The 15,160-nt window shown below is 40.2% G+C and overlaps 1 protein-coding gene across 2 annotated transcripts; it reads left to right on the forward strand.

The window, feature by feature from the left end:
• The first annotated feature begins 2,163 nt into the window (after positions 1–2,163).
• Positions 2,164–14,742, forward strand: LOC129369189 (alpha-1,6-mannosyl-glycoprotein 2-beta-N-acetylglucosaminyltransferase). Of its 2 annotated transcripts, none has more exons than XM_055044569.1 (4): positions 2,164–2,392; positions 6,276–6,392; positions 10,498–11,595; positions 11,704–14,742. In XM_055044569.1, the coding sequence occupies exon 4, from the start codon at positions 11,975–11,977 to the stop codon at positions 13,235–13,237; it is 1,263 nt and encodes a 420-aa protein (XP_054900544.1). In that variant the 5' UTR covers positions 2,164–2,392; positions 6,276–6,392; positions 10,498–11,595; positions 11,704–11,974; the 3' UTR covers positions 13,238–14,742. The 2 variants fall into 2 exon arrangements, with proteins under 2 accessions (XP_054900544.1, XP_054900543.1); XM_055044568.1 differs by lacking the exon at positions 2,164–2,392 and adding an exon at positions 4,553–4,639.
• Positions 14,743–15,160: the final 418 nt, after the last annotated feature.

Genomic DNA, 15,160 nt, shown 5'->3' on the forward strand with positions numbered 1-15,160 from the left:
TGATTCCATGGTGTGACTTTAGGCAAGAGTGCATCCACTAAATACTGATTTGAAGGGTGTTCGTTTTTATGCAATCACTTAATTCATGTGAAATATTTGTATTTAATTGTCATTATTTTAGTTCGTTTTCACATTGACAGGAAAAGGATGGTATTTTTTTGTTTTGTTTAAAAAAAGTATGTTTGGACTAAAAAGCTCCATCTTGTGGATTTGTAAAAACGACTATCAGGAAAAAGCTGCATGACGGTGCTGGAAGCTGCACCGACTCATCCTGAAGTAAAACATCTGCTCTGTGAACAGGTGAAGCTGAATCAGGATCCAGAAATGTGTCTAACTGTTGTGCTAAACTAAGCTAATCCAGTTTACTGATGTATTTTTCTTTTGTCGTTGATAAAAACAAACAAACAAAAAACAACGTAAGCCACTTCTCCTGCTAGCGTTGGACTCATATGTTTGTTTTGGTTGTATTTACCCAGAGCAGACAGACTAGACAGCCTAAATCCTCAAGGGAAATCTAACAAACGGATGAGATCTGTGTCTCAACACATGCATGTTCAAATGGATTCAGTTATTTGGGTACAAACAAGGCTGTTGCACGTCATCCTCACTATGTCATCATTATGCATTTGTTTGTTCTGGTGAAAGTGTTTGACAAATCACAGGATTTGGAAAATTGTGAGGGATCTCTGCTCTGTGTGCACCAGATGTTTCAGTTTATGTGTTTTTCCCCCAGATATGGGAAACATATTTAGCATGACGACATAAGACTTCCAAAGAAAACCCGGTGTGTGAAATTATTTCATTTTTCTAATGAAACTTAATTTCTCTGTCAGAAATCAGTCTAAAGAATTGTGAAGCTACGGCTTCCAAGATCACCACAATAACGGAGCTTTTGTATCATTTCTTTTTTTTTTTACTTTCTCATTTTACTGTGTCCTGCCAGAACTGCCAACTCTCAGTTCAAGGTAACTTTCCAATGGGATTTACGGTTCACAAGCACTGTCCAGACAGAAAAACAGAGACTGCCAACTGTTTTCCTTCCCCTTTGTTTTCCCTTTGTGCCACAGTTGTTTCATGGAGAAATCATTTTTTGTTCCGGCTCCAGGAAAAAATCTGTTCCAGAACCGAAGCGACCCATTGTGAAAAAACATTCTGGACACACATTAGCGAAACCATTCATTAGCGACGTTAAGCTAAAAAGAAGAAAAAAAGTGACTGCTGACGTTCATAACTTTTTGCTGCTGTGTAAGAAATTTAAGGTAAGCGTGATTTTACGTTGTTTGAACTTCCCTTTAACAACAGTTCATGAGGCTGAAGCAGTGTTATGTAATCACCACCGAGTATGTTTTATGTAATTGCTTCCATTGTTAGACTGTAGAGTGACTGTAGAAGAAAGTTGTTTTGATTCAGCATAAATCCTTCTGAAATAATGAACCATTTTCTGGGCTGAATTTTGCTGTAAATGTCAGGAATGTTCAACTGTGGTGTAATGATTTAGGAAATATATGTTTTTAGTTCATTTATAGTCAAATGAGTTGAATTAATGTCAAATTCTTAGAAAACCAGCTTATTTTTGACCGTTATCTTTTGAAAAATGCATGATAAACAATCAGTTTCCATGGATACTCTAAATGAAATAAAATTACATTTTATTTTGAAAAAAAAAAGAGTACATTTTAAAATTCTATATCCCCCTATACTAGCCTATGTTTTAACTGTCTGGTTTCACTATAGTTTCAAGAAAGCGACAGGTTGATGTTTTTTTGTTTTTTTTTTAGCTAACATTAATTAATTTGAAAAAGCAAAAGCGGTGCTTCTCAGTCTGACAGAATCAAGTCTGATGACTTTGGTGTCCAATTGTTTGAAATGTTGATGACTTCTTTGGATGACACAGTTTTGATAAGTCTCTTGCATTTGTTTTGTGATTTATCCGTTAGCTTATTGGAATTTGTGGATAAATGTCTGGCATGTTAACACTAGTGTTTGAGAAACATTTTTATGCTGATAGACATTTAACAGACAGTTAAATGTCTGCCCGGTTCTTGGTAAAATAGATGCTTCCTGGTCGTTACTTTTTTATTTTTTGATAAATGCCCTCATAAACATACTTGGTTTCCATGGAAATGAGCGGTTTGTTAGGACTCCCGAACGATGCTCTACATCATATCAGTAATTTGCGGCTGGTATGATTCAACTTGACTTTCAACTAGATTACATAATCCAGAATGATTTCCACTCATTCTACAGCACATACTCACTGATCTGCCTCCTGTCCTCTGGAAGATGACTGATATGACTTGCAGCTTTCCAAAAAAGCAATCAGACACATGAGAGTAAAACCCTGTTTCGTTTATTGCGACCGTGCAGCGATGTGGGTCAAAGAGCGCAGGAGGTAAGTCGGCTGTAGATGCTCGGTGCATTCTGGGGTGGTCTGGAAGAACGGTCACACTTGGATCATGTGAATGTGGGGTCCTCCTAGCTCAGGAATGCTGTTTATGCTTGTTGAACACACGGCATCAGCTTCGGCTCAGAGAACTGGAGCTTCTAAAACTGCCTTTCATTAAAAATCTGGGCTCCGTAATGGAAATGAAGCGTTTTCAAGTTCACGGAGGAACTTAAACAAGCAAATATGAACATTGTCCAGTTGCAGCGGCGTCACCCAACTCTTGGGATTGTTGAGGACAGATGTGAGGCATTACAGATGGAATGAGTCATGCTTTGTATTCCATTAATCAAAACACAATAAATACACGCATTAAGACAGTATTAACATAACTCTGTGTCCCTCTGGACTCTAAAGGGAAGATCTTCAATATAATAGCTGAATGCTTAAATAACAATTTATGAATTGAGTCAAAGCAGTCTTCATCTGCATGCTGCCAAATTACCTCAGTGTGAAAAGATGTTCAATGTTATTTAGCTTTATGAAGCATTGATATGAACAGACATTTTGGAGGGCAGGTGCTGAAGTATATAAAATTGGGCACCTTGTCTGGCACTCAGAAACAGCGGCTGCCGTAGTGAGAGATTTATTGCAGGTCACACAGTAATACACTGTAAAAAACTAAATTTCAGAAGGGCACTCTTTTTATCCAGAGGAAAAACGGTAGGTGCACTAGCACCACCTAGTGTCGCTCTGTGCCCATCGCTCTTAAAAAGTTCTCATTGAGTGCAGAAAGTGCTATTTATTCATATTTTTATGGCTTAATGGTTTGTTATCAATCTATCAAGCATGACTTTAAAGAAATTTGCCACATTTTGAAATTTTGCCTCTGTCTCTTTAAGAGACTCCTGACCTGTCTGAAACGCCACCTTCAGGAAGTCATCACAACATCCCTTCTCTATTACCCCTCTAAAAACATTTTTACCAGCATTGTATCGCCATGTAGCTCATACAGTGAGCTCAGCAGGTGTATGCTAATTGCTACTGGCTAGTCTGAAGGAGCGGAATAGGGGAAGAGGGCTGCTCTGTGAGGTGGAAGCTTGGAAACTGGAGCTGACAGGAGGAGCTTCATCCTCGAATGCGGTGCTATGTCCACCACCCACATAGCATTTTGCAGAGCTGAATGGTTGCCACAGAGATTAGAGTAATTCTTAAACATGCATGAAGAAATATGTGACACTACCAAACATGATAAGATTCCTCCATCAAAATGATATCAAAGCTAAAAAAAAGAAAAAGAGAGCCAGTTTTGCATAATACTGCCTCTTTAAGGGCTCCTTGGACATTTCTGCTTTGGCTGAGCCATACAGCTGCTGAAGCTAAAATAAAACACAGGATGACGACGTTTTTATAAACTGGGGACATTAATAAATAATGATCATAAAAACACGCCTGAGAATGCCGTAAAGGATTTTGACCCACAAATCCAGCTGTGGGAGTGTTTGTTCTCCTAACCCAGTGCCATAAAAGGTCAGCTGTCTTGGAGTGAGTGAGTGCGTGTGTGTGTGTGCATGTGTGTGTGTGTGTGTGTGTGTGTGTGTGTGTGTGGGGGTGTGTGTGTGTATGTGTGTGTGTGTGTGTGTGTGTGTGCGCCCTACAACAATATGCCCATCAGTACAGAGCACAGACCAAAGGCTATTGCCTGCAGTTCAACAGTGTTGCAAACACACGTACAATAATACAGATCAGATTAGACTGATAAACTGGAAGGAATTTAATATTTGGAAATATGAAGCTGAACCCCTCTGTGACCCTTCGGGGTGTCCCTCTAAAGCCTCAAGAGAAATAACTCATGTGCAGCGCCTTGAGGAAGCATTCCTGTCAGCATTTTTTTGGAAAAAGGCCAAGAGGTCAAAGGGGACTCTAAAGGAACAGCAGAGATCCAGACGTCAGACTTGATCAAAGCTGAATCTTTTGGTTTACATCTAAACGTGCTAGAATAGAATAGTAACCCTGAAGATCACGATGAACGCAAAATGTTTCGCCAGGCTGCACGAAGCTGATAGGCACCTCCACAAAAACTTTTCTATATGTATGTATATATTTATTTTTTTGGTTTCACAGTTAGGATTCCCTGGGAGATCTAGTGGGTTGGCCAACAGTTTTCAAGAGGGGACACGCCCTCCATTGATCCACATGTGCAGGCGCCCCTGGCATCAGCCAGCTGTGGTTCTACAACCCACTGAGTCGGTTCTGGTGAGTGAGGCTGACTTCAAGGCCACGCCACACTTTCCAGCTGTATTTGTGAAAAATGTGGAAAAACCAACAATGACTATCTTTCCACTTTACAACAAGTTTGATTTATATTACTAATTTGCAACACATTAACTACATAAAATCAAATTTTGAAATTTACTGATATTGGTGGGACAAAACAAAGAGGAAATATAAAAAATAAAATTTCCAACTAGAACATTTCTGAAGAAATTTAAATTGAATCTGCCAAAACATTAATGCAAATTTGATCAAGACAACAATACATCAAAATTGTCATTGTAAGACTTTTCTGGTACAATAACTGCCCACCCCTATTCCTGAGGCTTGGATACTTTTGCAAGGCCCTGATCAGTGACAATTCATCACGTCCGCAGTCTGTTTCAAGCAGAGGGTGAGAACATATTGTGGACAGATAATAAAAACCATCTTTCGCAGTCCTGCCGGAATGATTAGTGTCGTTTCTGCCGGGCCCTTAAAAGTGCACACAGCTCACAGCGTGTTTAGAGGAAGGGCAGAAAATTGTGTGTGTTTCTTGAAAAGCGGCCAAGGCCGGCTCACAAAGAGTAATGTTTGCTCTGGGTTCTGTTGGGAGAGATCCGGATGTGTGATTGGAGAAAGATGTGTGGCAGACAAGCAGTAAACCCTGATGCAAGGAGGAAAAGGGACTGCTCAGCTCACACACACTGGATCAGACTACTAATATTATAATTAGTTTATTTACACTGCATTGCATCGCGCCACCGTGCGGTATGATCGCGTGTTTACATTTGAGCAAACTTTCTCAGGGTCAGCCGGTTGACTGCTGCCACCGTGTGGCCGTATTTAGAACTGCAGCGCTGAGTTATAACACCCATCACTGAGTCATCGTTTCATGGTTTTTATCTGCAGACTTTTGGCGACATGTCAGCAGTGGAGGAAGAGCTCAAACAATGTACTTTACTAAAAGTGCAAACACACAGACAAGAATGCAGTCTGGTAAAAGTAAAAGTACCACGTTAACATTTATACTTGAGAAAAAGTTCAAAAGTGCTTTTAACAATGCTGAAGTATTAAAAGTAAAAGTACTTGCTGAATGCATTGCCTAATCGCTAATACAATGTCATTAAGGGTATCTGTCGTATTTCATTTTAATACATCAGAGATGTGCCATTTTAATGAGCGATGCCACAAATTAAGCATGTTTCTATTGTGTTTACTCTCTGAGACAGTTTAGACTTCAATATGTGTTTCTATGCACCATCATTTCAGGGGTGGAAACGTCTCATCTCCTGTCCTAACATGGCATGAACTGGTGGCATTTATTTTGAAAGAAGTCCAACAGAAAGGGGATGGAAAGAAGACAGGTGGGGGAGGACATGCAACCATGTCGCAGTGTTGTAGTCAAGACAACAGACACACGTACTTTGTAATTAGTAATTAGTAAGGCACGTTATTGTTTGGGTTTTGCAGCGCCGCGCACTGCGCCACGTGGGAAGTGACGGAGTGCTTGACCCCTAAATGCCTGGCTTTGAGTTATAAAGTGTGACATATGAACACTGCTCCATCACTTTAATGGCCCACTCAGATGACAAAATGTTTTTCTGTTTACCTTGGATTTCATTTTTGCTTTTTGCAGATGGTACGCTCCTGCCGGGCCCATCATGCAGAACCCCCAGCCAACACTTCGTTGTAGTGCAACTGAGATGGAAACAGCTGCGCTGGGAATTACATCTAGGGCCATGGATCTGAGCTGGTAAGATCCATGGTGTAGGAATAAGATGTTGCCAGAGAAAAGAGTTTAGAGATATCAGGGATTTGTTCTGGAATGCATTTAGAGTGGAACAGGCCGATTTCACAGCCGCCATTTTGACTTAAACAAGAAGGGAAAACAGAGACGTAGGTAAAATGTACTTCATTCCAGCAAACTGTTACAAGTTCCCCCTTCGGCATACAACATGCATAGATTCCAAAATGGAAAGCAGCCATTGTTAATGCAGCACATAGCCCATCTTTCATGAATCTCCCGAAAGCTGGGCTATGTCACTTTTGTAAAAATGACTTTTTCACATATTTGTTTTTTACATATTTGTCAAAACTGTTAGTATGTTGGAACAGCAGATGGATACTTGTGACAAAGAAATTGCGCTCCTCTACTTTCTCCCAGTGCTAACGTGAAACAACCAATCGCAGCCAGGAAGAGGGTCATAGCGTTGTCAATCATTCTCGTGTACATGCTGTTCACACCCTGACCCTTGCTCTTTGCTACACTACAGCTTGGATACAGCAGTAGCTAGTTAGCGTAGCCACTGATGACAGTAGTTAAAGTTTTCTTATCATAGTAAGTTGTTCCTACGCTATTAGCGCATGAAGCAGCACCTACACCTGGTTGCTTACCAGCGCTAAGACCCTCCTCCTTGCTCTGATTGGTTGGTTTTGGTTTGAGGGTTGCATTTCCTCAGACAATAACAGCAGCACAGCGAGGAGTTTGATTTTTTTCACAGATTACCTGTCTCATATTATACTTTTAGGACATAGTGACAGTTTTTAAAAATATGTAATAGAAACCAACAACAACAAAGAAACAAAAACTATTTTTTTAATCAAGGCTAGCTGCTTGGAATGAGTTCAGAATATATTTACTGCTCTGCATGGAAAAGAGCCAGACGGATTGACTGAAAAATAAGAACTAGTTTTCTAATGTGTTTTTTAATTTAATAGTTAAAACCAGATAGAAAAAAACCCCAACAAAATTCCAAGTGGATTTAACGACGCTCTGATTCATGTTCGTGGACACAGACCAAAGTCTTCCACGAATGTTTCAAGCCCATAAACGTCCATGCCCAAAACTCTCAAAATGTAATAAAGGTGAAATAAATCTACGACTGACAGTTTAAATGTTTTCCAGAAGATTCCTCAACCTGATGTGCATTCACACACATAAGAGAATGCTGGAGGACTTCCTGCAAAAGCCTCAGAGGGGTTTTAATGATTCACTGGAGGCCGGCGGCATCAGCAGCGTATGGGAGACCCCCAGGCTGGACGGCCTGGGAACCACAGACATGGAAATAACAGATATATTTTATACTTCTATTCCTCACTGCAGTTGTATAAATAATCCAAGTATGCTCATCCTCCTAGCATAACAAAAAATGCCCTGAAAATGTGCTTAAACTATTAGAATTTATAGGTTTATATTCGCAGCCTGTATTTATTAGAAGCCCTGCTGAAGACGTGTGAAAGGTCTTAAAGTAAATCCATCTCTTGTTGCAGTAGCTTAAGTATTGCACTAAATATTTTAGAGAAAAATAATATTGAAAAAAGAAGAAAGAAAAAAAAAAATCCCAAGTCTCCCAAAGTGACGAAATGAGAGTTTTAACAGAATTGCCAGTAGCACACTTCCTTCAAATCAAAAATAACATTTTTTTAAAATATGATTCTCTTTTTTTATTTTATTTTCTATTTTTTTAAAGCCGATCATCATGGACACTTTGCAATACTTGGACACGTCACATCTATCAGAAAACTAAAAGTGCAACATCATTGGTCCTCTACATGAATAATAACAATTATAATAATAATTATAATAATAAATTATAATAATAAAAAAAGGTGATCAAATCAACAGAGAAAATGGATAAACAGACACAAATGTGAACCCGGCTCCATGGCCATGTAGCTCAGCTGCACCTGTGAAGTCGTGCAAATTCATAAAGCATTCAAATTTACAATCGGAGGCTAATATTGTTCTGATAGGGGGGTCATTTTCTAACCCACATGCAGGAAGCCTCTCGGGGCAAGATTACAGTTTTGAATAGTTTCTTGAAGGGTCATTATTATATGTATTTTTTCATTTTTCTCAATCAGGTGAATCTTTGTTCTGGTAAACAGAATAGAATGCTTAAAAAAACCCAAAAAACTTTTGTTCAGGTTAGTTTTGGCCTAACTTTCTAGGCGTTAAGCTCTGTATGTACAAAATGGATTAGAAGATTGTACACAACACTCAGCCTAGGCCACGCCCCCAAGATCTGCACCTGAAGTAACAGGTACAGGAGCCACACTTAAAAACCATGACAACCATGTTTGCAACATGTACTGTCTTGTACAATAGTGATAAATGTTACATAGGGAATTGGACTGTGCCTGGTATCTTTTGGGTATTCTGATGCAGATTTGGGGAAAATTCTCAAACCCATAATTGAAATTAAAGCCTATGCTGGTAAAAGGTGTCTTAGAATAAAAGGTGAAGCTTTGCTCATCTTTCCTATACTGGAGGTATAGAGGGGCCATTTTACTCCTGCCATAAAATCTAGAAAAGGACAAGAACTTATGGTCTGTGCTTTAGGAAACCCAGATGTATGTAGACTGAAGAAGAAGTTTAAAGACTGGTCTGCTGTTTGTCAAACAGAAACATGTTTAGTTACCATAACCGACAGAAAACAGAAAAAAGTTTTTGTCAGATTTCATGTAAAACATTGAGGGGTGGGGGGGCTCATTTAGATTAAAATGTCTGTTTCGGTGTGGTGTGCAGAGAAATGAACAAAATGTGTTGTTGCCTGTTGTTGGAACTTCTCTGATCATTTAAAGCAGAGAGAAATCCAAACAAACAAAGGTCCAAAACGAGCTGATGGTTCCAAATGTAATAAGTGTCAACAGTTTTACTGAACCTGGACCACTTTCCGTGCTGCGGTCAGCAGACTGCCGTGTCTGCTGACCCAACTACTTGATTTAGGTCATCCAACGCACTTCCACTCAACTTCCGGCTCACGAGCTCAAACTTCCTGACGTTATCTGTGTGTTCCAACTCGCCATCCTGTGTGCAGCAGAGCAAACCTTTCACAAACACTCACTCGCTAAACTTGAACAGAATTTGGAAACAATTTCCAGCCAGACAATTGTGCAACTCTCAAATATATGTTTTCAGCGACACTGTGTCCAAAATCCTTTCACTTCTTTCTCTTGTACAGATGACCTCGAACCAGACATCCACACCACTTCATTTTATTACCAAATGAACACAGTGAATATAAATATCTAATTCACATGGAAAAAAAAATCCAGTAACAACAAGCCTCATTCTATGGGATCCTTCATTAACCACAAGGTACAGGATGAGAGGAGTGAGATATTTGCATTTGCTGCAGCTACCATTAACAAATAAAATGCAAATGTTGCCATAAGGAGGACATACACATCCTCCTTATGGTAACATCCTCTTGACTTTTACAGCATAATGATGGAAAACTAATGTGATGATCTGGATTAGTTTTACACATTTAACATACAACGGTGCAGTGAACGGGGTGCGAGCGAAAGATGAGCAGCAGTGGGATGACACTTCTGAAAAGCCTTCACACCTTTCACCACTAATGAATCAATGAAAGCACCAAAAACACGCAGTTATGACAGTCTCTCTCTCTCTCTCTCTCTCTCTCTCTCTCTCTCTATATATATATATATATATATATATATATATATATATATATATGCTATTTGTTATTTTATTGAACTTTATTCTGTGAAATTTTGAATTGCAAAGTACAAACAACAGAAGCTTTTTTTTCTCTGACACACTTGTCAAAGAAGAATTTTTCCCTGAAGTATATATATATATATAAAATAAACATCATCAAAATGAAACTTTATTAGACCAATCCCAGTGTTTGAGTAAATGTATTTCTCAAACACTGAAAATGTTTGGCCTTGAAGCCTTTTCCCACAGGAGACAATGCAAATGTGTGATTCTATGTGATAATATGTTGCAAGATATTTTTGCATTTTCATATCCAAACAGAACAATAAATAATGAATTATGTCATTTTTAATAAGATTTCAATTTTTTTTCTTTCTTTATGCACCAGTGCACATCTTAACTCTCCATGCGACAGGATCTTCTTGCAGCATATTACTGACCCAGTACCTGACACAAGTCCCAGCCTCTCTGGTTCCATCTTCTGTTGTCTCCTCCTGATACAGGGATATCAGGTTTGTCAGCCTGAGGCTTTCGGGCACGGACTCATCCAGGCTTTCGTTATTTGTGAAACCAGCAAGACCTGCACACATAAACCCAAGGCCAAAGGGTTTGGATGTTCTTTTTTCTTTTTAAGTGACATAAAAACAGAGAGCTGTCTCACTTTATCACTCCACAAGAATCCATTACCTCACACTGACATTCTAAAGATGAACATGTCAAGGGATCCTACAGAATTTACATTAAAAAAAAAAAAGAAATATCATTTCTAGACTCAGATCTCCAAAGTTTACTGGCAGATGTTGCAGCCCTAAATATGGAACCGGAGACAGGAAGAACGACAAGAGAAGAAAAAACAGGAAACGAGTTGAGCGGGGGGGACATCAGGGAAGATTGTGGGCAGAAGACAAAAAGGACAAATGAAGGGCAGCAGTGGGGATAACAGAAAGGGCAGAAGAATCGGTACATGGTGAAGACAAGGGAGAAATGAAAAGATGTGGAAAAGAAAGGAGGGACACATCATGGAAGGACGAAAAAAGCAAAAGGAAGGATGAAAACAAAGAATGAACGAAAGACACCAGGAAGAAAGAACAGAACAAGTGTCAAGAAAGTGGGAAAGGATTAAACACAAAGTGGAGCAAAAGACATGTTTTAGAAAATGGGACAAAGAATGCTGTGGCTTTTTTCCATGTATGTAGACCTGGGGGGAAAAACCAGGTCCATAGTTTTTCTAGTTTACACGCAGGAACCCTTTTAACGAACAAAGAAGTGTTATGAAGGTAAGAGTTTTCTAAAGTATCCTGCTGGCTGCAGATTACATTTCCTTCTCTTGTTACATGACCTCGGGCAGGACAGTGATTCGCTGAGGAGCAGCTCGCGCTCTCTCCTCGTTGGCTGGCTTGTACACGTCAGCAGTCAATAACTTGCATCACCGTTCTGTCATTCTCTTCCTGGTCTTAACGTGTTGACACTTCGCTCAGAGCTCGGGGTAAGTGTGTCCGCTTCTTCTTGTTTTATGGAAACTCGCAACTTGTGTGAAGTTTTTTTTATTCTTTTTTTTTTGTTTTGTTTTCTGAAATGTTCTTTCCCTCCTCAGGCTCTTTCTGGGGGCGGCCGCCTGGGAAAATGACTCGGTTTTCCAGCGGACAGACGGTAGTGTCGGAGAAAAAGGTTGAACTCGGCTTTTGAGAGAAAAAAGAAAACGTCACGCGACGGCTCGGGGCTTCCTTTGAAAAGCCGTGGCAGGAAACCGGAGGGTCGCGGCGCGACGCGACGCGGCGGCGACTTTCAACGATGCAGACGCGCGCGAGGAGGTGAACAAGAGCCGCCTCTGCTGAAGTCCAAAGTTTGCTCTCAGGGAGAGAAAGATGAGGTTTCGGCTGCTCAGGCGGAATCTGCTCCTGCTGCTGGGAGTCATCTTCGTGCTCGTGACCCTCCTGTTTTCAACACGTGTGCTGGTCGTCTCTGAAGACGGCGCGAGACCAGACGGCTCCCGGAGCGTGGACAGCGGCGGAAATCAGGGCACGAATTCTTGCGAGGTGTTCAACTTCGGCTCTGTGTCGGAGTTGACTCAGTCCGTTTACAGCGCCAACTACAAGCAGTGTGTCCACAATGCAGATAGGTTTCCCGGGGAGCCCCGGCTGGTGCTGGTTGTGCAGGTCCACAACAGGCCCGAATACCTCCAGCTCCTCATCAGGTCGCTGGAGACAGCTGCTGAGGTGCACAGTTTTCTCCTGATCTTCAGCCACGACTATTTTTCGCAGGAAATCAACACGATTGTGCAAGGGATCACTTTCTGCAAGGTGCTGCAGATTTATTTCCCCTTCAGCACCCAGCTGTATCCCAAAGAGTTTCCTGGGCAGGACCCACGGGACTGTCCCCGAGACATGCCCAAGGACTTGGCTCGGAGAACAGGATGCCTCAACGCAGACCACCCTGATTCGTACGGACACTACAGGGAGGCGTTCATCACGCAAACCAAACACCACTGGTGGTGGAAGCTGCACTTCGTTTGGGAGCGAGTGCAGGCGATGCAAGGCTACAGCGGCTTTGTCGTCTTCCTCGAGGAAGACAACTACATCTTGCCAGACTTTTTCCACTTTTATAAATTAATGATTGAGTTTAGGAAGACAAGTTGCGCAGACTGCGACATGCTGGCTTTGGGCAACCACAACGGCGTGACAGATTTCACCAGCATGTCCGGTAAGGTGTTGACCTCAGGATGGATGTCGACGAAACACAACATAGGCATGGGCATATCTAGGGAGGTTTACTACAAGCTGATGGGCTGCAGCAATGAGTACTGCACCTACGATGATTACAACTGGGACTGGACTCTGCAGCATCTGTCCGGAACCTGCATATCAAAGCCCCTCAAGGTGCTGGTTGCGCAAGGCTCTAGGGTCCTACACACTGGAGACTGCGGACTCCACCAGAAGGTCAACTGCAGACCAGAACAGGCCTCGCAAAAGATAAAGGAGAGCCTTCAGAAGGCCAAGGAAGGTCTCTTTCCTCCACACCTTGTCCTTAGTAGGGAGGAGCCAGTGGAGCACAAGGAGCACATGAAGAACGGAGGCTGGGGAGATGTCCGAGACCATGCTCTATGCAACAATTATTCTAAGCGTCTATGAGCGCCGTCCTTTCATCAATAGTCTACAAGTGTGCCATCTTGAAGAACCTTCCACGCGTATCTCGGGATGTGATGGATTTTGGGTTCTTCTTCTCTCAACCACCAAAGTCATCACCTAATGATTATGGGACACCGTGCAAATTTGCATGCTGATCGTATCTGAACTTGAATTTTTCATTTCGCCAAAGTTCCACAAAGTGCCAAAGTCTTTACATTGTGACTGCAAGCTCAGCCTTTTGCTTTTCTGTCTGCCTCACAAGCCAAAGCATCCGGAGATGTGATTCAATGTTGGATTAAACTGTATCAAGAGGGTACATTTTATATCGATTGAACTTTTTCTCAAGTGAAAAACCTTCATATTCTGTTTATTTGTAGGTTTCTAGGGAACTTGTTTCGGGAAAAAATTCTGCTTGTGTATAGCTGCTTAGGGAAAATTGTTTAAAAATGTTTCCATGTGATTATGATGGTACGATTGTAAATGAGGCAAATGGAAAGAGTTGGTTTCAAAAAAGTGAATCTACCTTTATCAAATTTGATGAATTTTGGGGTTTGTTCATCAGTCGTAGTTTCTTATTTTGTCACCTAATACAATACGTGTCGGGTCGTGTGAACTGTTTTTCTGTACAGGACAATTGGGGCATTTTTGTTGTTTTTCTGTTGTATTGATCTCGGACCAGGGGACCGGAAAGTACTTTTTTCTTATGCTCTTATTTACTTTCTGACAGACCAAAAAGTGACCTTTTGGAACCAGGATTTTGATTCTGCAAACATCAGGATTGCCTGCATTGCTGCTTTTCTATATTTGCACCTTCTATGTTCACATATTGATTTTTTTTTTACATTTTTGTTAATGAGAACAGAATGAACTAAATTAGAATTTTATTTAAGGAAAAAAAATTCTTCTGTTTCATTATTTTTCTTTACATGATTTTGTTTTTGCCTTCAATCTGAACAAAAGTGCCTTGTTTGGAAATTACTTCTTAAAATGCACTGACTATTAAAAAACTAAGTACTTACACCTAAGTACTTGACCTTTCTGTTTTTTCCTTTTGGGATATTTGTTTGGTTCTGGTTGTTTATTCATTCAAATCTAAATATTGATTTGTGGTTAAAGTGATTTGATGGGGGCTTTTTTTCTGACCCTGTTTTGGTGCACCTGATTTGTAGTGAATGTGATTGTGAAATGAATTTCTGCTTGTGTTTTTGCTGACAAGAACGTCAATGTCAACAGTGAAGTTGACATTGGGATAGATAATGATGACAATCCACAGCACAAATAATTTCCATAAATTTTGTGTGTGAACTTATTAATGACTCCTTTATTTTAAAGGATGAATCAATCTTTTTTTCATTTTTTTGGGGCGGTCATTTCTCTTTTCTATTGATTTGTTTTGATCATCACTTGAAGTAGCTAGACATTATTTGTCAGATGGGGGAAAAATACTTGTGAAAAATGAACTTTTGTAATTTCTTTTAAAAAATGCTAATAAAAAGTTTGTAAAGTGATATTGCATGGTATTTTTCTTTTAAAGCACAAAGGTAATGGAAATAATCAAAACATACAAACCTGGTAATTATGTTGAAATCAATAACCACACAGATTCCGGTTGCATATGTGCCTAGTTGATTAAAAGATGAAATATTAAAATATGAAACAATGATCATAAAGCTCAGCAAGAGTTGTTTTCTGTTTGGCCTCAGTTTATAGACAAATTTCTTTTTATTCATGAACAATTTTTTGTTGAATCTTTCATTGCCAATAGAAGATAATGACTAATTTTAGAAACACAATGTCTGTAATTACATTTATTACACAATGTACGTCTAATGTGAGAGAAAAGGAAGAAGCCCTTAAAATGATAACTGTCGCAAGTAAAACTGTCAAACAAAAAATGCACTTGTGTCGTGTTTTACGTGTATGAAG

This window comes from Poeciliopsis prolifica, unplaced genomic scaffold, assembly GCF_027474105.1.
Source record: "Poeciliopsis prolifica strain line A6 unplaced genomic scaffold, Auburn_PproV2 SCAFFOLD020, whole genome shotgun sequence".
In the NCBI taxonomy this organism is placed as follows: Eukaryota; Metazoa; Chordata; class Actinopteri; order Cyprinodontiformes; family Poeciliidae; genus Poeciliopsis; species Poeciliopsis prolifica.